The sequence below is a fragment of the Diplotaxodon limnothrissa genome, linkage group LG8 (genome assembly GCF_057381915.1).
Source record: "Diplotaxodon limnothrissa isolate DT_005_m linkage group LG8, D_limnothrissa_male_GT1.1, whole genome shotgun sequence".
NCBI lineage: Eukaryota > Metazoa > Chordata > Actinopteri > Cichliformes > Cichlidae > Diplotaxodon > Diplotaxodon limnothrissa.
This window is the reverse complement of record NC_140603.1, coordinates 19,768,757-19,790,839: the sequence shown is the minus strand read 5'-3', so window position 1 is coordinate 19,790,839 and position 22,083 is coordinate 19,768,757. Positions and strand designations below refer to the sequence as shown.

At 40.1% G+C, this 22,083-nt stretch overlaps 1 protein-coding gene across 1 annotated transcript; it reads right to left on the bottom strand.

Moving 5' to 3' along the window:
• Positions 1-712: 712 nt before the first annotated feature.
• aldh18a1 (aldehyde dehydrogenase 18 family, member A1) lies at positions 713-16,910 on the bottom strand. Its single transcript, XM_085360795.1, has 17 exons — positions 16,814-16,910; positions 14,613-14,764; positions 14,062-14,211; positions 13,547-13,651; positions 13,307-13,465; positions 12,075-12,165; positions 11,317-11,441; positions 10,765-10,909; positions 10,599-10,672; positions 10,375-10,474; positions 9,813-10,033; positions 3,367-3,504; positions 3,053-3,248; positions 2,850-2,971; positions 2,501-2,687; positions 1,045-1,140; positions 713-909 (listed from the first exon to the last, which is right to left on the bottom strand). The coding sequence occupies exons 1-17, from the start codon at positions 16,908-16,910 to the stop codon at positions 713-715; spliced, it is 2,355 nt and encodes a 784-aa protein (XP_085216921.1).
• Positions 16,911-22,083: the final 5,173 nt, after the last annotated feature.

Below are 22,083 nucleotides of genomic sequence, written 5' to 3'. Positions count from 1 at the left end.
TTATTTTTGTTTTTAAGAAAAATAAGAGCCACATATGAGGATATTCATTTAAAATTTTGATATAACAGTAGCAGTATAATGTCCTCGTAAGTGGATATCAGGCCCATGTAGAGCAAAATTGAGTATTTTGGTCTAAATAACCCAAAATGTGATGTCCACATATGTGGACGCCAGGTCCTAGGAGGTTAAAGTGGGAGAATAGTCAGACAACCATTATTAAAGTGAGATATTACCAGGAAATAAAGGAAAAAGAAATGACATCAAGCAAGGAATTTGAAGTTATTAAATAGATGTGTAAATAAATGAACAGTTTTAATATCGTTTTCTACCAAAATCTTTAAAAAAATAAATAAAGTAATTTAATTAAAAGATACCATTACTAAAATTAGTTTGCCCAGTGCAAATTCAAATGAGAAAATAATGACGAATCTCAATCTGTGTGAAGTATTTTTTTTTGCATGGTTTAAACACCGTTTGGGGTTTTTGCATAGTTTAATATTGGGGCTTATTGACTTACCCAACCTAAGCTGAGGTAGAATATTTTCAGACTCTTAGTCCTTAAATAGGAACCTCTTTTTATATGTAGTAATAAAATGAACCATTGCTGTTTTGAGCAGCTATGTGCTTCAAAAGTTGAAGATAGTGAAAACAGTCAACCATCATCTTGAGAAAATAATAATAAGGCCAAAGGAATGCTGTCAGACTCTCTGGCCTAGTTGCTGTCTCTCTGTCCAGCTAAAGGCTGCCCAGCAGGCAGGTTTTCATGCAGGTACTTCATGGTACCATGCTCCGAGAAGTCGGCTACTGTGTGTCCATCACCTCTCAGGACCCACTTGGTTGTGAGCAGGCCCTCCAGGCCTACAGGGCCTCGGGCATGTATACGAGCCGTGCTGATACCTACCTCTGCTCCTAGAGAAAAGTACAGAAAGAGTGCAAATAATGAGGACTACATGAAGAGAACATATCAGTGAAATATGAGTAAAAATATTCAGGCAGGTTTAGAGAAAACAACACAGAGGATGTCAACACAAGACCACCACATACCCAGTCCAAAGCGGTAGCCATCTGCAAAACGTGAACTAGCGTTCCAGAAAGCACAGGCACTGTCCAGCTGCTGAAGAAACTTCTCTGCTGTGTCCTCTGACAGAACAAAACATCTCATTAGTGCTATTGTGTCTGTAAACACTTTTGGGGCTTAATTTAAAGAAATGAGAATAGAAACTGCGCTAAACTGACACATTAATGCACTGAATGAGACTGAAAGCTTATATAAAACCTAAAACTATCATTTAAAGCAGGGGTGGAGAACTCCAGGGCTCAAGGTGTCCTGCAGGTTTTAAATATCACCTTGTGTCAGCACACCTGAATCAAATGATTACTTCATTGCCAGGCTGCTGGAGAACTTCAAGACATGTTGAGGAGGTAATTTAGCCATTTAAATCAGCTGTGTTGGATCTAGGACACATCTAAAACCTGCAGGACACCAGCCCTTGAGGCCTGGAGTTCCCCCATCCCTGATTTTAAGGCTTTCCTGAAAACAAAGCTATGTCCCCTGACATAATCTTTGAAATTCACGTGAACCGTGCACATCCATCCAAAAATATATCTACAAGCAGGTTAATGAAGACAGCGTATTCACCATTTTTATCAATCTTCTTCTCTGATAATATCCGACTTTGATACAAACTGATTAGTCTGGAATTCACTGAGGTTCCTTCTGTAGTCACTAGATGGCAGCAACACATCCTCTACTGCATGTGAGATCATCCTCAAGGTGGAAATCTTACCAGTAAACACTTTGCTTTATTTTTTAAAAGTTAATTCTGACTGCCAGAATAAAAGCACATAATATTTTTAATATTTATATTTTCAAAGGAACGTGAACCTGAGTTTCTTTGCCTTACTGAAAAACTAAGCTCCCACCATTCAAACGATACTAAATAGTGTCCACATGTGAATAGAAAATTGTAAAATATATGAGACATCAGTTTTGTCCACATGGTAATGACCACAGCCTTAAAGTGAGAGAACACACTGGAAACTGCACAGGATAGCTTCTTTCAAGATGAGTTAAGGACACACAGCATGACGGCTCACTTCAAAGACAGAAGTGTGTCTGAGCATGTTTCAAAGTTATGAGAAGTCTTTTAAACTGTTAATCAGCTGCTCTACATTTTAAATGGGCTCCGTCCACAATCTAGAGTCACAAAGGGAGGATGTGCACTCATCCTGACAACACCTTGTCACTGCTCATTAATCGCTATGGCAGAAAGTGAGACGTAAGGTGGACTGAATCCAACAGAGAGAGAAGGAAAACTTGATGAATATTAAGACACGGAACAAAAAAAGAATGACCAAACTGACAGGTGCTACTCAGTCATGGTGAGGTAAGATGTGACAGGAATTAAAAAGCAAATTGGTAGAATGTATTTAAAAAGAGGGAGAGAGAAAGAGACTAGGCAAGAACAAAGTACTAACAGCGAGATATTGCATCACCTACCATTTTCCGTGATTATAACGTCTGTGTGAAAGCTGCCATACTTATGTATGTGCTCTACGGCCTCCTGCATGCTGTCCACCACCTCCATGCAGCACTCCAGCTCACCATACTCTGTCCGCATAGACTTTGCCTCTGAGGGGCTGAATGTCAGGTAGGAGGCAAACCGAGGGCCTGCGTGAATCTTCACCTAGTCTCATCAGACAGAAATAAATTATTTCTAACTTTAATATATTATGACAAAAAACTTTTTCATTTTGTTGGATGACTAGTGATGTATCTAAAAACGAGTAACATTGAAAGTCAGCCGCAGGTTTCCTTAATTTATCAATGCGTGTATTTGGCATTTTACCCGTTCAGTGCGGAGCATGTCGATAATTTGGTCGAACATAGGGGTCCTGAGGATGTCCCGGTGAATCAGCAGAGTTTCCATAGCGTTACATGCAGCTGGATAGTCACACTTGGAGTCTCTCACTAGAAGAGGAACGCATTAGTCAGTCGCTGGCATGTTATGACTGACAGGCATTTATATGGGGGGGAACTGTTCTAACTGACCGATTTTTATGACTTTGTCAATGCTGGCTTCTGAGTCCACATAGACGTGACAGATTCCCTCGCTGTGACCCAGCACAGGAATGCCCTTGGCCGCTCGCTGAATGTCCCGCACCAGCTGGGATGAACCTCGGGGGACGATCAAGTCTATCATCTTATCCAGTCGGCACAGATCCTCCACTTCCTCACGGGTGCTCACCTGGGAAGAAATACGGGTTTGTGAATCACATCAGATAGAAGAGTGTGCTGTAAAGTGCTATAAAGATGACACAAGGTTCTCACTGCTTTTTAATAAATATGTAGGAAATCAGTTTTACCATCTGCACAGCCTCCTTGACTCCATGCATGGAAAGAGCTTCCTGGGTGAGCTGGTGGAGGACATGGTTGGTGTTGGCTGCCTCTTTTCCTCCTTTCAGCAGGAGGGCATTGCCACTGGCTATTGCCAGTGTTGATACCTAGTTATTACAGGTGTTCCGAGAAAGTGACAAAGTACATTTATAAAAATGGAAACCAAAAAGTTAGCTAAGCATATAAAGCACAGAATGTGTTATGGTAAGTTCTGCAGAAATACAAGGTGTTATTATTTATTCATGCTAATCTCCTATTCATAGTAACTTCCCCACATATCCATTAATAGAATAGAATAGAATAGAATTCAACTTTATTGTCATTGCACATGCACAGGTACAGGGCAACGAAATGCAGTTTGCATCCATCCAGAAGTGCTTTAGTGATATAGATATATTACAATATATATTAGCAATAATATAGATATGTGAGTATATTACAGAAATGGGTCTATTATGGTATGTTATAATGTACACGGTATGAAGTATGTTGTGAATATTCTATAACTATAAGTATGTACAGGCTGTAGTGAGTACAAGCTATGTACAGGATATGAACAGGATATAAATATGAAAAACTATACAGAATATGAAATAAATAACTTTACAGAATCTGGGATATACAGCTATACAGAAATGGGAACTATGCAAGTTGTAAACAGTTGTAGGATTAAAAATTATCGAATGTACAGAATGATTATTTACACAGAGCTATACAGTAGTGCAGTTAAGATAAGTGAGGGTGTAGATAGTTTCTACAGAGGCTATATAAAGTGCTAGTGGTTGTGAGTGGTGGTTCAGTCCATGTTATTATTGTGTTTGAGGGTACAGTTGTCCATTGTGGGTGTGTGTATGTTCAGTCCATGAGTTTAACGTGGGTCAGATGTCAGGAGGCAGAGTTCAGGAGTCTGACAGCTGTGGGGAAGAAGCTGTTCCGGTACCTGGTGGTCTTAGTCCGGAGGCTCCTGTGGCGCCTCCCAGAGGGCAGGAGGGTGAAGAGTCCATGTGATGGGTGACTGGGGTCTTTGATGATTTTCCCAGCCCTTTTCAGACACCGCTTCCTGTAGATGTCTTTTATGGCAGGAAGTGGTGCTCCGGCGATGCGCTGGGCAGTTTTCACGACCCTCTGCAAAGCCTTCCGGTCCGAGGCAGAGCAGTTCCCGTACCAGACTGTTATACAGTTGGTCAGGATGCTCTCGATGGTGCAGCGATAGAAGTTCACCAGGATGTCTGAGGACAGGTGGTTCTTCCTCAGAGTCCTCAAGAAGAAGAGGCGCTGGTGAGCCTTCTTGACCAGCTTGGAGCAGTTGGTCGTCCAGGTGAGATCCTCGGAGATGTGGACTCCCAGGAACTTGAAGCTGCTCACACGCTCCACAGCCGTCCCCTTAATGTGGATGGGTGGATGTGGGTCAGCATTCCTCCTGTAGTCCACGATGAGCTCCTTGGTCTTCTCGGTGTTAAGCAGCAGGTTGTTTCTGTCGCACCACTCAGCCAGACGATCCACCTCCTCCCTGTAGGCGGCCTCATCGTTGTCACTGATGAGGCCAATCACCGTGGTGTCATCTGCAAACTTAATGATGGTGTTGGAACCATCAGCAGGTCTGCAGTCGTGGGTGAAGAGGGAGTAGAGGAAAGGGCTCATCACACAGCCTTGTGGTACACCGGTGTTCATTGTGATGGTAGATGAGCAGCGGTTATCCAGCCGGACATGTTGGGGGCGGTTGGTCAGGAAGTCCAGTAACCATTTGCAGAGGAGGGAACTGATACCCAGGTCTGTCAGTTTCCTGATGAGTTGTGAGGGGTGGATTGTATTGAATGCTGAACTGAAGTCTATAAACAGCATTCTGGCGTAGGTGTTGTTGTTGTCCAGGTGTGAGAGGACAGAGTGCATTGCGATGGAGACTGCATCCTCTGTGCTCCTGTTCCGGCGGTATGCGAATTGGTGGGGGTCCAGGGTGGGGGGGGAGACAGGATTTGAAGTGTGCTAGGACCAGTCGCTCTAAGCACTTAGTGATGATGGGGGTGAGTGCTACTGGGCGGTAATCATTGAGGCAAGATGGGTTGGAGTTTTTGGGTATCGGGACGATGGAGGTGGATTTGAAGCAGGCCGGTACCACAGCGTGGGCCAAGGACAGATTGAATATGTCTGTGAGCACTCCTGCAAGCTCCCCAGAACACGCTCTGAGAACACGCCCGGGGATGCCATCAGGGCCTGCAGCCTTGTGGACATTGATCCTGCTCAGCACCGCTCCTACATCGGTGGGGGAGAGAGTCATAGGTTGGTGGTCTGGCGTCATGTCTGCTTTGGTTGTGGTTGTGGGGTTCCCTCGCTCAAAACGAGCATAAAAGTTGTTGAGCTCGTTGAGGAAGGAGACATCAGAGGATGCGGGGGAGGGTTTGGTGGTCCTGTAGTCTGTGATGGTCTGGAGTCCTTGCCACATGCGTCGGGGGTTGGAGTTGGAGAAGTGTTCTTCTACCTTCTTTTTGTAATGGTGTTTGGCTTTTTTGATGCCCTTCTTTAGATTAGCCCTGGCTGTACTGTAGGCGTGTGCATCTCCTGACCTAAAGGCAGTATTGTGGGCCTTCAGGAGGAGACGAACATCCCGGTTCATCCAAGGCTTCTGGTTGGGGTACATGGTGATCCGTTTCTGGGTGGTGACACTGTCTGTGGTTTTGGAGATGTAATCCAGTACAGATGAGGCGTACTGGTCCAGGTCTGTGTGGGTGAACATATTCCAGTCTGTGTTTTTAAATCTGTCCTGGAGCACTGCGTCTGTCCCCTCTGGCCACACTTTAATTGTCCTCACAACAGGTTTCACACGTTGGATGAGTGGTGAATACCGAGGTGTGAGGAACAGGGAGAGATGGTCCGATTGTCCAATGTGGGGGAGGGGTGTGGCTTTGTAGGCTCCAGCCAGGTTGGAATACACATGGTCTAAAGTCTTGTCTCCTCTGGTGTGGCAGGAGACATGTTGGTGGAATCTGGGGAGGACTGTCTTTAAATTGGTGTGGTTGAAGTCGCCAGCAACAATAAAAGCAGCCTCGGGGTGTTTATTCTGGTGTTTGTTAATGGCTGCAGAAAGTTCTTTCATGGCCAACCTAGCATTAGCGTCGGGGGGTATATACACGGCAGTGAGTATGATCGAAGTGAATTCTCTGGGGAGATAATAAGGTCTGCATTTGACCATTAAAAACGCCGCATTAGGTGAGCAGTGACTCTCAGTAGTAGTGGAGTTCATGCACCAAGCATTGTTAATATAAATGCACAAACCTCCACCTCTGGTCTTGCCGGAGTCATCTGCTAGCCTGTCGGCTCGGTGTGTGTGGTGTCCTGCTAACTCGATAGCATTGTCCGGGCAGCTGTTGTTCAGCCATGTTTCGGTGAAAAACATGACATTTGAGTCCATAATCCGTCTGTTGTTAGTGATGGAGAGCCGTATCTCATCCAGCATGAAATCAGCATGAAGAACAACTGAGATACAGACGTGTAAGGACAGAAGAAACTATGACTGCATTTAAGAACGATCTATTAAATCAGGACTGGGACAAGGTGTACAAAGAAGCTGATATTGATATTGCATATGGCATATTTTTAAGAATATTCATGGAGTTGTACGATAAAAACTGTCCAACAATAAAATACAACAGAAAGCACAAATATTCAGATAGACCATGGCTCACTAAGGGTTTACAAAATGCATGTAAAAAGAAAAATACACTCTACAGGGAATACCTAAAACAAAGAACAAAAGAAGCTGAAAATAAATATAAAAAATACAAAAATAAGTTGACCAATATTATACGTGTATGTAGAAAGGAGTATTATAGTAAAATATTGAACAACAATAAACATAATATGAAAGGAATATGGGATGTTTTAAACGGTATCATTAAAAATAATTCTGGACAACAAAGTTATCCACAATACTTTATCGATAATGGCAATATTATGGAAAACACTGCTGATAAGGTCAACAGCTTTAATCATTATTTTGTAAATATTGGACCAAAACTGGCAGAATAAATTCCTGAGTCACTGCCATCAGTAGAATGTAGTGAAAACCTGATTGATAGGAACCCTAACTCAATGTTCCTCACATCAGTGGAGGAAAAAGAAATAATTGACATTGTACACATGTGTAAATATAAAACATCCACTGATTGTAATGATATTGACATGAAAATCGTCAAGAAGGTCATTGAAGGAATTGTAGGACCTCTAACATATATTTGCAACTTATCATTTCAGACGGGAAAAGTGCCAAAAAAAATGAAAATAGCTAAAGTTGTGCCGCTGTATAAAACCGGGGATAGACGCCACTTCACAAATTACAGGCCTGTTTCTTTACTACCACAATTCTCCAAAATCCTAGAAAACCTGTTTAATAAACGATTAGACAAATTCTTAGATAAATATAAATTACTCTCTGACAGTCAATATGGATTCAGATCAAAAAGATCAACATCTCTGGCATTAATCGAATCAATTGAGGAGATTACGAATGCTATAGATCAGAAACAGTATGCAGCTGGAGTATTTCTGGATCTCAAGAAAGCATTCGACACAATCAATCATGACATATTAATTAATAAACTGGAACGGTATGGGATTAGGGGGGTTGTACTGCAATGGGTGAAAAATTATTTAAGTGACCGGAAACAATTTGTGAAGCTGGGTGTCCATTCCTCATCATGCTTGGACATTGCTTGTGGTGTTCCACAAGGCTCTGTACTGGGTCCTAAATTATTTATTATTTATATAAATGATATTTGTAAGGCATCTGATATATTAAAATTAGTATTATTTGCAGATGACACAAATATTTTTTGTTCTGGGGGGAATCTAAAGGAGCTGCTGGATACAATTACTTCAGAAATGTGCAAAATTAAAAAATGGTTTAACAGGAACAAACTATCGCTAAATCTAAGTAAAACTAAAATTATCTTATTTGGGAATTCCCTTAGAAATGCACAAGTGCAGATTCATGTAGATGGTGTGGAAATTGAAAGAGTACTTGAACATAAGTTTCTTGGTGTGATTATAGATGATAAATTAAACTGGAAGTCTCATATAAATCATATACATAACAAAATTTCAAGAAGTGTCTCAATCTTGAGTAAAGTAAAACACATTCTGGACCACAAATCACTCCACATTCTCTATTGTTCCCTGATTGCACCGTATTTGAATTACTGTGCAGAGGTTTGGGGCAATACTTACAAATGTTCGCTATCATCAATCTTTATATTACAAAAAAGGGCCATAAGGATAATCCATAAAACTGGTTACAGAGATCATACAAATCCACTATTCTTAAAATCAAAAATTCTAAAATTCACAGATCTGGTTCATTTTCTCACAGCACAAATTATATATAAAGCAATAAATAACCTGCTTCCTGACAATATTCTAAAAATGTTTTCTAAAAGGGAACGGGGATACAATTTGAGGGGGGAATTAAATTTAAAACATCCTCGTATCCGTACAACATTAAAAAGTTTTTGCATCTCTGTGTGTGGAGTGAAGCTGTGGAACAGACTAAGTAAAGATATGAAGCAATGTCCAAGCATGGCGCAGTTTAAAAAGCGGTTTAAGGATATGGTTTTTACAGGGTACAGGGAAAAGGTAGAGATTTGATAGGGTGTTCTTGTCTAATATTTTCATGTGTGTGCGCATGCACGGGTTTGTTGGTATGGGTATATATGTATGTGTGTATGTATATATATATATATATATATATATATATATATAAAATTGTAGGTTGTGTATCCTTCAGGTGTTAATGGGGTTATTGAAAATGTGTATATGTGCGTATGTGTGTATATACGTAGGTATGGATAGATAGAAACATATGTGTGTATATATAAAAAAAAAAAAAAAAAAAAAAAAATTACACATAACATATAATGTAATTGCAAGGAGGTATTTCTGTAGTCTATTGATACTAGATAGTGGAAAAGGGGTGGGATTAAATAAGCTTATGCTTCTTCCTGCTCCTTTTTGAACATGGACGTTATTTGGAGTTGTGGTTGCTCGTTTTCCTTTTGTTTGCTTTGTTCATTTGTCTCTTTTAATTCTATTTTTTTTTTTTATACTTTTTCAACATGTTCAAAATAAAGATTCAATCAATCAATCAATCAATCATTTTGTTTGCCAGAGAACGGACATTGGTGAGAAAAATACTGGGTAAAGGCAGCCGGTGTGGTGTTAGCTTTAGCTTAGCCCGTAGCCCTCCGCGCCTACCTCTAACATTTTAGTTTTATCCCAGTCTAATACATGTGTGTGATGAAATACAAGGACATTAAGAGGTCAAATATCAGCCTTGTCTTGATATTGTCCCATATGTAATTTTTGTCAACAATGTTCAAGTGTTTTATATGTTTTTGTTAAGATTTAAGTTCTTCTGCAGCAATACCTGCGGCAAGCAGTCGGGTCGGGCCTCAAATATGACCAGAAGCAACCCGATGGGTACAGTAATCTGCTCCAGCTCTAAATTATGAGCCACTCTGGTCCTGCGCAGCACTCGACCCACACTGTCCTGGGCGGCCGTGGCTATCTGGCGGAGACCTACTGCCAAGCAGTTAAGTTTGGCCGGTGACAGACTGAGACGCTTCAGCATGGCTGGAGGCAAATGGCCTACAGAAAGAAGGCATAGCAGAGTTACACTTTGATAGCAGGTAGTGAGGTATAAAACTCATATGTAGAGAAAGGGAAAGTCGCCCTCTGGTGGCAACACATGAGAATGTTATCCCTTAGGTTCAATGTTGAAGTTATTGTAGCAACATACATGCAAAAGCTGCTGAAGTCTGGAAATCAGTTACATACATGGCACATGAATTTATTATCCTTATTTTTTTAAGAGAATGTGAAAGCACTAGCACTACAATACCAACATAAAACATCAAACAAAGAAAATGTCTCTGCAAGTCTAGTTTATATTTCAAAAACCAGACAGACTTGATGTGGTGTCCTGTTACCTGCACTGACAGCCAGGTCCATATCCATCTTGTTTGCAGCCAAAATCTCTTCCTTCCTTTCAGTCAGCAGATCTGCTAGATGGCAGATGATCTCACTCCTCTGACAAGTAAACAAAATAATTCAGTTTTTCTCTTTAAGTGATAAAGCACCCAAAGAGCTGTTTACATTTTTAAATGTTTATAAAAGATATTGCCCGAGTCCTTTATCTAAAAACATGTGTCACCTGGTCTGGATGCAGAGATGCAAGGGCTCTTCCAGAACGGCGCGCCATTTCTGTCTGTTCCTCCACAGATGGGCCTGAAGGAGAGTCAGGACAGAATTAAACATCAGAGCCTGCAGATGCAGTTTTACAGCAATAAAAAAAATTTATTCAGCTCAGGTAAACTCACCGGCAGGTTTAAATTCAGAGAAGAAGGTTCCTACTTTCTTGCCTTCCACAATGTCAGTGATGACATGGCCTGTTACTTTGGGGTTGGTGCCATTTGCAATAACCACTGAGGTGCCACCGTGCAAGGCCCAAAGGGCAGCTTTGACCTGCAGCCAAGCAGAGATTTAAAAAAAAAAATTTGTATAAGATTTACTTAATTTTAATACTCAGTCCAATCAAACGTACAATCTTTTATCGTGTCCAATATGACATGCAAACATTATCATATTGGAAGACACCATCTGAGAGTTGGGTCATCCCAACACGTTACATGTAATAACAAGCACAATCTGACCTCTTGTTGTTCATCTTATTTTATATATCACCGCTCATACTTTAAGGATTTTTCCCCCAGTCTGTGATATCTGCCCTGAGTTTTGTTGGTCGCTTGTATTTCTCATTTAGGTTTATGTAAAAGAATTTTCTGTAGAAAACTGATGCAAAAAAAAAGAAATGTACAGGAAAAACCTGAACTTTTCCTTATTGTAATGACTTGATGGGCAACTTCACCAACCTTGGCCTCCATGCCTCCGATCCCAACTCTAGACTTTGTACCATAGGTGATGGACTGCTGGTCTCCAGGGTAGAAGATGTCAATGAGCTTGGCATCATCTGTTCCAGGGGGGCTGTTGTATAGTCCTACAATATGACCATTACGCATATGACTTATTTGTTTGAGATGAAAATAACCAGCATTTACACATCAGCCTAAATTGTTCCCACATCCATTTTATTGCTAATGTTACTAAAGCCATAAACAAAGCTGGTGAATATAGTTTAGTTAGCAACAACAAAGCAAAGGTTATATCCTCAGAAACATCCCAAACACGTAATAATACAGATATAGAAAGAAACTGCAAGATCTCTGTTGATAAGAAAGCCCTATGTGATGATTGAAAGGTACTATTTTTGCATAAGTCAACCTCTTTAAAAGGAAAATCCTGGATAGTACCCTTTTATTGTGCATAATCATATGATAATTTACTATGATCACTCTTCTCTGCTGAAGTTTTGTTTTATTTAATATTCTAAAAGCCATCCAGATGATGCTGAATGACTGCAGCCGTGATTCTGTGTGTGCATGGACGCCATGTGTCAGCTCCATCAGCATTAGTTTCAAACACGAAGGCAGAAGGTGTGTGTTTGTCTTTCTCATATGGCTCTCCATTGACCCTGAGAGGGATGTTTTTTCCCCCCGTCAGCAAAGTGACCAGACAGATGGTGTTGTTACCTAACAGCTGACCCAGAGTGTTGTTGCAGTGACACACATACCCTCCACATCAGAGAGTGCGATGAGCAGGTCAGCCTTCATCTCTACAGCTAGCCGTGCTGCCAGGCTGTCGTTGTCCTTAATGCTGATCACCTGCAGAAACAGAAAATTGCTCATGTAAGCTCCTGAAGGCAGAAAAGCGGCAGCAGAGAGTAACCCATGAGCTTATTTTTTAAAGACAGAACTAAGCAGATAAACTGAAACACAAATATGTTAATACATATGACTCTGCAACACTGTTGGCAGCAACATCTGGAAAATGTTAAACAGAGCTGATCAACTCAGAGATAAGCTTGTGAAGAGCTTTTTGATGCTTGAGGTTTGGCCTTTTTTGTTGTTTTTTCCCCCATCAGATGTGACTGCATTTGGACAGAACTGTGAAGTTAACACTGACTCCTTTCAGGACAACCTAAAGTTAAACGATACAAAAGTAGGTGTGGCCACTCTAATAGCTGATTTAGACATTGGAGATGAATCTTTGTAGAGATTTTGGAAATCTCCCACCAGAAAATTAGTGTCCTTACATTGATGCTAAGATTATTATTCCTTACACTGAGGTAATGATTGTTATTTTCTCACTGATAAATTCAAAAACTGCAGCGAAAATGTAACGAAAAAAAGCACTGAACAGGCCAAACATTGTGATTACTAGGGAGGTGCACGCCAGGTTACAATGTAAGATTTGTAGTTGTGACATACATACAGTGTAGATTTCTCACCACGGCATAAATTTTAGCAGATAAATTACATAAAATAGGTAGTTATTTTTATTAAAATATCGATTTTGCTAGAAAGTTTTTTTTCCCGAAAACAACTGTTTTCTGTTAATTAAAGAAAACCTAAAGTTATACCACTGACTTATAAGTAGTAGTCTTCTAGCTGCCTAAGTCAATAATTAGTAATATTAATAATACAAATACAACGCAGTAGAAAGTGAAGCTAAATAATCTGATAAAAAGAGGTAAGTTATCCTCACAGGATGCCCGGTGATCACATGCACTGCTGTCTATCCCCTCCCTGCATACACATGCCTTTATGGTTGATTGCAGAGCTGACAAGGTAAGGTGGGGGTGGCAGAGGTGTTTCAGCGTGCGTGCGTGTGTGTAAGATAGAAAATGTTGTAGTTAATGAATAGTGGATGTTAAAAAAATAAAAATAAATCATAAACACCGTCTGCCACCCCTGCTGCCACCATCACTACAACCAGCGGTGCCCCCATGCTGCCTGTACCCACATTTACCCCCTGCAGGTCGCTGTTGGGCTCCGGAGGGGGCACCACAGCATCATTGGTGTTGATGATTGGCACGATGTTCATGTGCAGCAGCTCCCGCAGTGTGCTGTTCAGGTTCTGCCTCTTTTGGTCATCGTGGAAATCCAGATTTGTCACCAGGACCTGACGGCACAAAATCAGAAAATGTAGTGAGGGGAAAATTTAAGCAGTAGTAATTAATTAAGCAAGAATTTTGCAAAGCACCTGTGCTGTACAAGTGCTGTACTGGGTGAACATGGCTTCATACAGGGCCATCAGACCGCTCTGTCCAGCTGCAGCACAGGCTCGGGCCTCCAGCACCGGCAAAGACTGAAACACAAACAAACACAAAGACAAATTACACCACACCGACCAAGTGCAATTTATAAGCTAGACAGAAAAGTGTGACCTACACACTCTATACACAAAGAAGAATAAATGTAAGCTAGTGCAACATATGATAGTATTTGCACTGAAGTGCACGTGTTTCTTCAAGTGAACTGTCTGATAAAGCACCATAGCATAAACAAAGTTTTAATTAACTGTAAACAATGAGCTTCAAAATAATAGAAATTATTGTGGGATTATATTGGGATGATATTTCATTGTATTTTCACACTGAAGAAAATCTAAAGCATTTGGTGAAGATTTGACTTACCTTGTCAGCAAAGTGGCAAAGTTTTCAGCTAACATCAGCATCTTTATTTTCTGAGATACCCTAAGTTCCCATCTTTTCTCACCATGTCATTGAGTTGACTGTGTCCAGAGTGGAGCGCCTGCCGAACACTCTGGGACAGCAGGATCTCATGTCTCAGTCTTTGCTTGCCGAAGGCCACAGCTCCACTGGTGACAATCATCATCTCCCTGCCTTGATTCTGCAACATAGCCACCTGCGCAACAACGGACCCATTTAGTTTCACTGCTGGGGCTATTTTCTTCCTCTTCAGGCTCACTAATGATTTTGATTTAAAGCTCAGTTTTAACCAATTATGAACCCATACATTCTGTAACTTGGTGATAAATGTCCATTTTGTACTATCTGTAGCAAGTACTACAGTACATGTGTCTACAGAGAGATAGAAAATGAGTTGAATCAAAGGAAAAAGGGACATTAAAACATCATCAGTAGATGGGAAACATCATGAAAACCCACAGATTGGTTTCCACGTCACTGAATTTTAAAACAGTTAGGTCAAAGCTTGTGTTACCTGATTTTTACCCCCGTGTCAAGAATTTTCTACACAATAATCTGTAAAATGTATAGAGTGCATCATTTTATTTGTTTTTTCACCTGCTCCACAATCGAGGCCAGCCTCCCAAGAGCCAAGCCACACTCATCTCCACGTGTAACGACGGCACTGCCGAGCTTAACTACGATCCTCTTGGCCTGACGCAGCTCACTGCGGTGTGCGAAGGAGCTGCTATGAGCCCTGCCCTGGCCACCTGGAAGATATTTTTCTGCTTATTAATCACACTTAACTTTTCAGTACTGTGCTTAATAAGAGCCAGCTGCTAACATAATGTTCATGATGCTGCCCACTAGACTAAATACTAAGATGATCTCATAATGCCTGATTACATTCACTCAGCATTCACTTTGCGAGGTACAGCTAGCAAAATGCAGTTACCTAATCAGCCAGTCACATGGCAGCAACTAAATGCATTTAGGCATGTAGACATGGTCATGATGACCTGCTGGAGTTTAAAGTGAATATTAGGTGATTTAAGTGGCTTTCAATGTTGCATAGTTGTTGGCGATGGATGAGCTGGTTTGGGTATTTCAAAAACTGCTGATCTAGTTGACAGAGAATGGTCAGAAAAAGAGAAAATATCCAGTGAGTGGCGAGTTCCCTGGGAAAAAAAATCCCCTGTTAATGTCAGAGATCAGAGCAGAATATCCAGACAGTTTTGAGCTGAAAGGAAGGCAACAGTAATACAAATAAATATTTGTCACAACCAAGGCATGCAGAAGGGCATCATGAATGTGGAGCGGACAAATCTGCAGCAATTGCATGATGCTATCTATGCCACAAAGAATTAAGGCAGATCTGAAGGTAAGGAGTCCAACTCAGTACAAGCACGGTGTAACAAATATGTGGCAAGTGAGTGTACATCTCTTTACTTATTGTAGTTTAAAAATGTCTCCCTTCCACATTTGCTGATGTAACACTATCTGGGTAAATATTGTTCCTTTAACTGACCACTTCAAACAACCATTTTATTTATTTTTTGCTGGGTTTCCGTTTCATTGATTACATGAATGAAGCAAACAGTGTGAGGCCCTTCCACACATCCATTTGCAACCTGGGAAACAGATAATCACAGCCTGCAAACTGCCACATCAGCAGGACACTCAGAGAAAGCCTGTGCTGACATTACACATCTCTGTGGACAGAGAGAGCGCACCAAAAAAAAAAAAAAAAGAAAGAAAAAGGAGGGGGAAAAAAACAAGGAGAAAGAGAGCAGTCGGTGACATCTTTTACAGAGTAGAGCAGGTCAGAAACTGCCCTGACCTACAAAATCAAATCGTTTAATGTTTGAGCATGTGACCAATACACTATAAAAACTTTTTAGCTTGCTAAGATCACTTTAATTATCATTTCATTTGTGATTATTTGTTTAATTCTGGATCAATCGCTGGTCTATATGTGTGATGATTAACCGAAACAACAGTCACAATATATAGTTATTGTCTTTAAAATGTCTGTTTTCATAACCAATTCTTAGACAGTCCTCTGGGAAAAAAGATTTGCATGAAGAATTATTATTTTGAAGTGATTTACCACATATCAAAAAGTTTCTGTCCTGGGATTAATAAAGCAATTGACATATTACATTTACTTGCTGGTGTTCGACTGCCAAAAAGAGATTTTTAATGTTTCTGTGTGTTTTCTATGTGTAACAGCTTTGCTTATATTGGTAAACAGACAGTCAACAGGTTTTACAGAGGGGTTATAAATAAAACGAGGAAAACTATTTGTTATAAAAGTTTTTTTTTCCATGACTCTGTGTTATTGTACCTACATTATAATCAATACAGTCCTTTTTGGTCACTTAAAATATCTTTATAGCACTGTGATGGTATATCTGATGTCATTTGCCCTGTTTTCATGGACGGATTTCCATTGAAAAAATACATTTTATATGTCAATTTACACATTTTACCCTCCAAAAATAAAGGATATATAAAAGTGACTTTGCCAAAAACCATTTGAGGCTTCTATATTGAGACAAAAATGTTCTTTCTGGCTCAAAATGCTTTTCATCATTCATTAGAGATAAATATGTTTCACATATGTTTGACAGATTACAGGCCATCAAGACACAAGTTTAAATTTGTTTTGGTTTTTTTGGGGGGCAAATACCAGAAATAACTTTTTTGATACAGCCCAGACTGCCACAATATTATCTTAACACATAGAATAATCTATTCCTTTAACTGTCCCACAAGGGGAAATTTGGTTAAGGCACATAAAGCACTGGATTACTTGCCTTGTGTCAGTTTTCTGGAGAGCAGCTGGCTTAAGTGTCTTGGTGAATCCGGGGGGATCTTTGAACACAGGGTGAGCCTCAGCAGCAGCATGGTCATTTTTATGGTCTTTAGAGACAGAAACACCAGTAGGACAAATACATCAACTTTTTCCATCCACCTAAGACGTCTTCTTGCATAGCAACATGAAACCTGATTGCTTGCATCCACGTGCACAGTCAAAATATAAATAAACCTCCTGCTCCATGCATATTAAGATGTTTCTTCTTACTTAACCTCCTGAAGTCCCGGTATATGTTGCCCTGCGTGCTAACCAGCCCCTGTCTTCTGTTAATTCTTGTTCACCTTCTTCTTCTTTAAGCTTTGATTCCTTCATTTATCACAGCAGTGCTCTGAACACAGACGGACACGGCTCCTCCCCTAAGTGATGAAACTTTTGCTGCAGCTTACAGCAAAGAGAATGAACACGGAGCGTTTCGCTTCGTTTAAAAAATATTCGTTAAAGATATTATACTGATAACTACAATAAACTAATAACTCTCACTCTGTAGTCTGATATTTAAAAATAAAAACCGACGCCTTGTACATTGGCTGTGAAGTGGTAGGAGATGACGTCAGGCCGGCCGGCGAAATGCGGAAGAAGAACGGAAGACGGTAATTTTTTTCACTTTTCAAAATAAACCCCCGCCACCCGACAGTCATGCTGTCGTACAATGCTGTTAGTCACTACTGTAATACTGACAGTGCTCTACTCCAGTGACATTGGTGGAGGAGCACCAGAGGTAAGGGGTGATGAATAGGTAAGAGTTTCTAGTAAAACAAAAGATAGATCATCAAAAATAAATTGTGTTGTTTAATAAAAATCCTGACTTGTGTGTTGATGGTGACTTAAGGAATCTATATATTCTAAATGCTTTTCCAACCCATAACCTCACATTAGGACTTGTAATGATACAGAGGGCCACCGCAGTTTGAAACGAAAATATTTTTCATTAAATGCGTCCTGTATTATTCTCATTTAGTCAATTTAAAAGTAACTGGAAGTGGTGGATGCTGAAATCATGTCCTGCACTTCTATAATTACCTTGTCACCTATATTTCAGTTACTCCATATAGTTAAAAAAATATCAAAACATGAATTTATTTTGCTTTTGTATTTTTGTAATTACACTATTGTGCTTCAACAAAATAGAGTAACCCAGAGGAGACTTGACTCACACTGTTGAACCCCCACTGCCCCTGGGATTATAGATAACTAAATTGACTCCTGTTGTTCTGGCTAAGTGTGTATTATTCCATTATACCTGACCTGTTCTTTTCTCTGTTGTCTGTTTTATCCCTTTTATCTGTTCTTCCATGTTCCTCCTCTCCTTTGCTCTATTATCTGTCTATCTGACTCAGGGGAAGGAACTGACCCTTACCGTACTCCTGCCTGCACTAATCCACAAACATGTCTGTGCGAGTGGGTGGTGCAACATTTTAATTCTGTTTATTTTTGGCTCTTTTTAACTCTTTTTTAACTATTTTTGTGTTCTCCACAACGATTTCATGGAATTATTAGGACATACACATTCACGTCGCCCTCTTGATAACTACTAGGGTATATCAACCTCAGGTGTACTTTGTCTTCAGTTCTTGTTAGAAGTGTTAGCATCGTGAAATATTTAATAGTTTTGAGCAGACTGCACATTATACCTGCATAACATCAACGTGTTTTTATTTGAACTGTGAGCAGTGTACCGATATTCACATTTACCTCTAAACATTGAGTATAGCCCGAGTAAAAGTGCACACTGATATGGTTGAATCTTGTCATGTTCAGAATACAAAGCAATAAGACCCTCTCCTCCAAAACTTATACAGACATATACAGTGGTGTTAGGGAATAAACACTGGTCAAAAAAAAATTAAAGAACACATTTTAATCAGTGATCAGTGTAGCATCAACTTTATGTTTCCGTCTGTCTGACCCCAACAGGTTGCACCTCAGACCATCCAGGAGTGTCAGACATGCAAATAAACATCTAGACGACAAACAAACTGTAAACCATTTTTGATTGCTGCTGAAACTTTGGCATAAAAAAAGCCTGGTACATCTTTTTTTTTCACTTTGGTTTTCAAGCTATCTTTTAACTTAGCCACTGTAGGATGATCATTTTCATTTCCTTAAAATGTCTTAACACATTACCCAGTCATACCAGTACATACAGGGAGTGCAGAATTATTAGGCAAATGAGTATTTTGTCCACATCATCCTCTTCATGCAAGTTGTCTTACTCCAAGCTGTATAGGCTCGAAAGCCTACTACCAATTAAGCATATCAGGTGATGTGCATCTCTGTAATGAGAAGGGGTGTGGTCTAATGACATCAACACCCTATATCAGGTGTGCATAATTATTAGGCAACGTCCTTTCCTTTGGCAAAATGGGTCAAAAGAAGGACTTGACAGGCTCAGAAAAGTCAAAAATAGTGAGATATCTTGCAGAGGGATGCAGCAGTCTCAAAATTGCAAAGCTTCTGAAGCGTGATCATCGAACAATCAAGCGTTTCATTCAAAATAGTCAACAGGGTCGCAAGAAGCGTGTGGAAAAACCAAGGTGCAAAATAACTGCCCATGAACTGAGAAAAGTCAAGCGTGCAGCTGCCAAGATGCCACTTGCCACCAGTTTGGCCATATTTCAGAGCTGCAACATCACTGGAGTGCCCAAAAGCACAAGGTGTGCAATACTCAGAGACATGGCCAAGGTAAGAAAGGCTGAAAGACGACCACCACTGAACAAGACACAAGCTGAAACGTCAAGACTGGACCAAGAAATATCTCAAGACTGGTTTTTCTAAGGTTTTATGGACTGATGAAATGAGAGTGAGTCTTGATGGGCCAGATGGATGGGCCCGTGGCTGGATTGGTAAAGGGCAGAGAGCTCCAGTCCAACTCAGACGCCAGCAAGGTGGAGGTGGAGTACTGGTTTGGGCTGGTATCATCAAAGATGAGCTTGTGGGGCCTTTTCGGGTTGAGGATGGAGTCGAGCTCAACTCCCAGTCCTACTGCCAGTTTCTGGAAGACACCTTCTTCAAGCAGTGGTACAGGAAGAAGTCTGCATCCTTCAAGAAAAACATGATTTTCATGCAGGACAATGCTCCATCACACACGTCCAAGTACTCCACAGCGTGGCTGGCAAGAAGGGGTATAAAAGAAGAAAAACTAATGACATGGCCACCTTGTTCACCTGATCTGAACCCCATTGAGAACCTGTGGTCCATCATCAAATGTGAGATTTACAAGGAGGGAAAACAGTACACCTCTCTGAACAGTGTCTGGGAGGCTGTGGTTGCTGCTGCACGCAATGTTGATGGTGAACAGATCAAAACACTGACAGAATCCATGGATGGCAGGCTTTTGAGTGTCCTTGCAAAGAAAGGTGGCTATATTGGTCGCTGATTTGTTTTTGTTTTGTTTTTGAATGTCAGAAATGTATATTTGTGAATGTGGAGATGTTATATTGGTGTCACTGGTAAAAATAAATAATTGAAATGGGTATATATTTGTTTTTTGTTAAGTTTCCTAATAATTATGCACAGTAATAGTCACCTGCACACACAGATATCTCCCTAAAATAGCTAAAACTAAAAACAAACTAAAAACTACTTCCAAAAACATTTAGCTTTGGTATTAATGAGTTTTCTGGGTTCATTGAGAACATGGTTGTTGTTCAATAATAAAATTATTCCTCAAAAATACAACTTGCCTAATAATTCTGCACTCCCTGTACATATCCAGCAGGATTTTCTCTCCCATTGATATCTGTTTTCAGAGTATTTGTTTATTTTTTTAAGTAGTAGAAACTTAGTTACAGAATGTTTAATGTGCATTTTATATATTATTATGTCTGATAACTTTAGTGGAAACATATTTTTATATTTCCAGTCCCGGTGGTTTTTATATTGTTGTGGATTGTGTGTGATTTAGCAGCCCTGATGCATCTGATACCTTTGCATTGTTTTTTCTGGTTGGTACTGGAATTTCACCTGGATTTTATACATTGTGATTGTTGTTTGTCTTAAACAATGCTGATCACAGATAAATGTTGAATGCATCTGTCTTTGTCGTTTTCTTTTCAGACAGTATCAGTATTTTCTTTCTTTTCTCAGTCATAATTAACCATTTACATATTCTAATGAATTTAAATTTAAAGGATTAAATTGCAAAGTATTTATTAAATAAATCTTTCATTACACTGCTGATTAATACCCACAAACCTAATTAGCTTTATTAAAATGGGGCTCTTACATGTGTTAGACTCAACCTAACGATAATAGCAGAGCTTCACAACTATTTACATATTTTGAACTAATAACAATCCAAATTGTCTCAATGTGTGTTACAGTCTCCAGAGTGTGAAATGTCTGTGGACACTCAGGGGACAGAGGAATGCTTTGAGGTGAGCAAGAGAAAGATTTTCTGTTTGAGTGTATATATAAAAATATTTCAAGAGCATTGTAATTATATTTATATTATATATATATTATATTGTAATTATATTTTTTAAAGCTTTATTTTAAAAACCGTAAGATTGTTTGTCTTGCTAAGATTGTTAGCAAGACAACAATCTTTGCATTCTCCTTTTTTTGTGAGTGTCAGTGAAAGACTTTACAAGTTTCAAACTTCTTTTTAAATCTTTGACTTCCTATGTGAGGCATACGTAAAGAGGCAGTCTTCCCCGCCTTTACTTTGCAACCACTTGATATTTCTTATCTCTGCAGCTCAGTACAAAAATCACAAAGCGAAATGGCCAACGAAGACAGAGACAAACTTGTTTGTCTTTGAGACAGACCTGTTTGTATTTTCGAAAGGGGTTGCCTAAGAACAAACCTGCTCAGTGCCATTTAACTCCAAAAGGCCCTTTGGAATGATTGTGTAGATATGAGAGGCTTTTGAAAGGTGGGTGAAGGAGCTAAAAGCCATATGAGGAGTCCATTATTGGGTCTAGTGTTGGAGGAAGCCCCCTGATCTGATGGTATCAGTGCCTTAGGGCAGGGAAAGTGAACAGAACAAATGCTATCAGGCAGCATCGACTAAAAAAAGAGGATCTCTATCTCTGTCCATGAAACTCAGAGTAGCCCAAAGCAAAAGCACACGCATAATACCACAGATACACCCACACAGAGACACACAGACACAAGTATATAATTCAGCTCAAGGGGTCTCAGCAGCTTACCTGAAGACTGACCAGCCAAAACAGACGTGCAAGGTATCGCAGCAGAGAAAGCAGG

Coding starts and splice junctions, on each gene's coding strand:
- aldh18a1 (XM_085360795.1), bottom strand. CDS start 16,910: ATGACCATGCTGCTGCTGAGGCTCACCCTGTGTTCAAAGATCCCCCCG. Junction 13,652..14,061: donor ACAGTCAACTCAATGACATG/GTGAGAAAAGAT, acceptor TTTGTGTTTCAG/TCTTTGCCGGTGCTGGAGGC. Junction 2,688..2,849: donor ACATGCTCCGCACTGAACGG/GTAAAATGCCAA, acceptor TGATGAGACTAG/GTGAAGATTCACGCAGGCCC.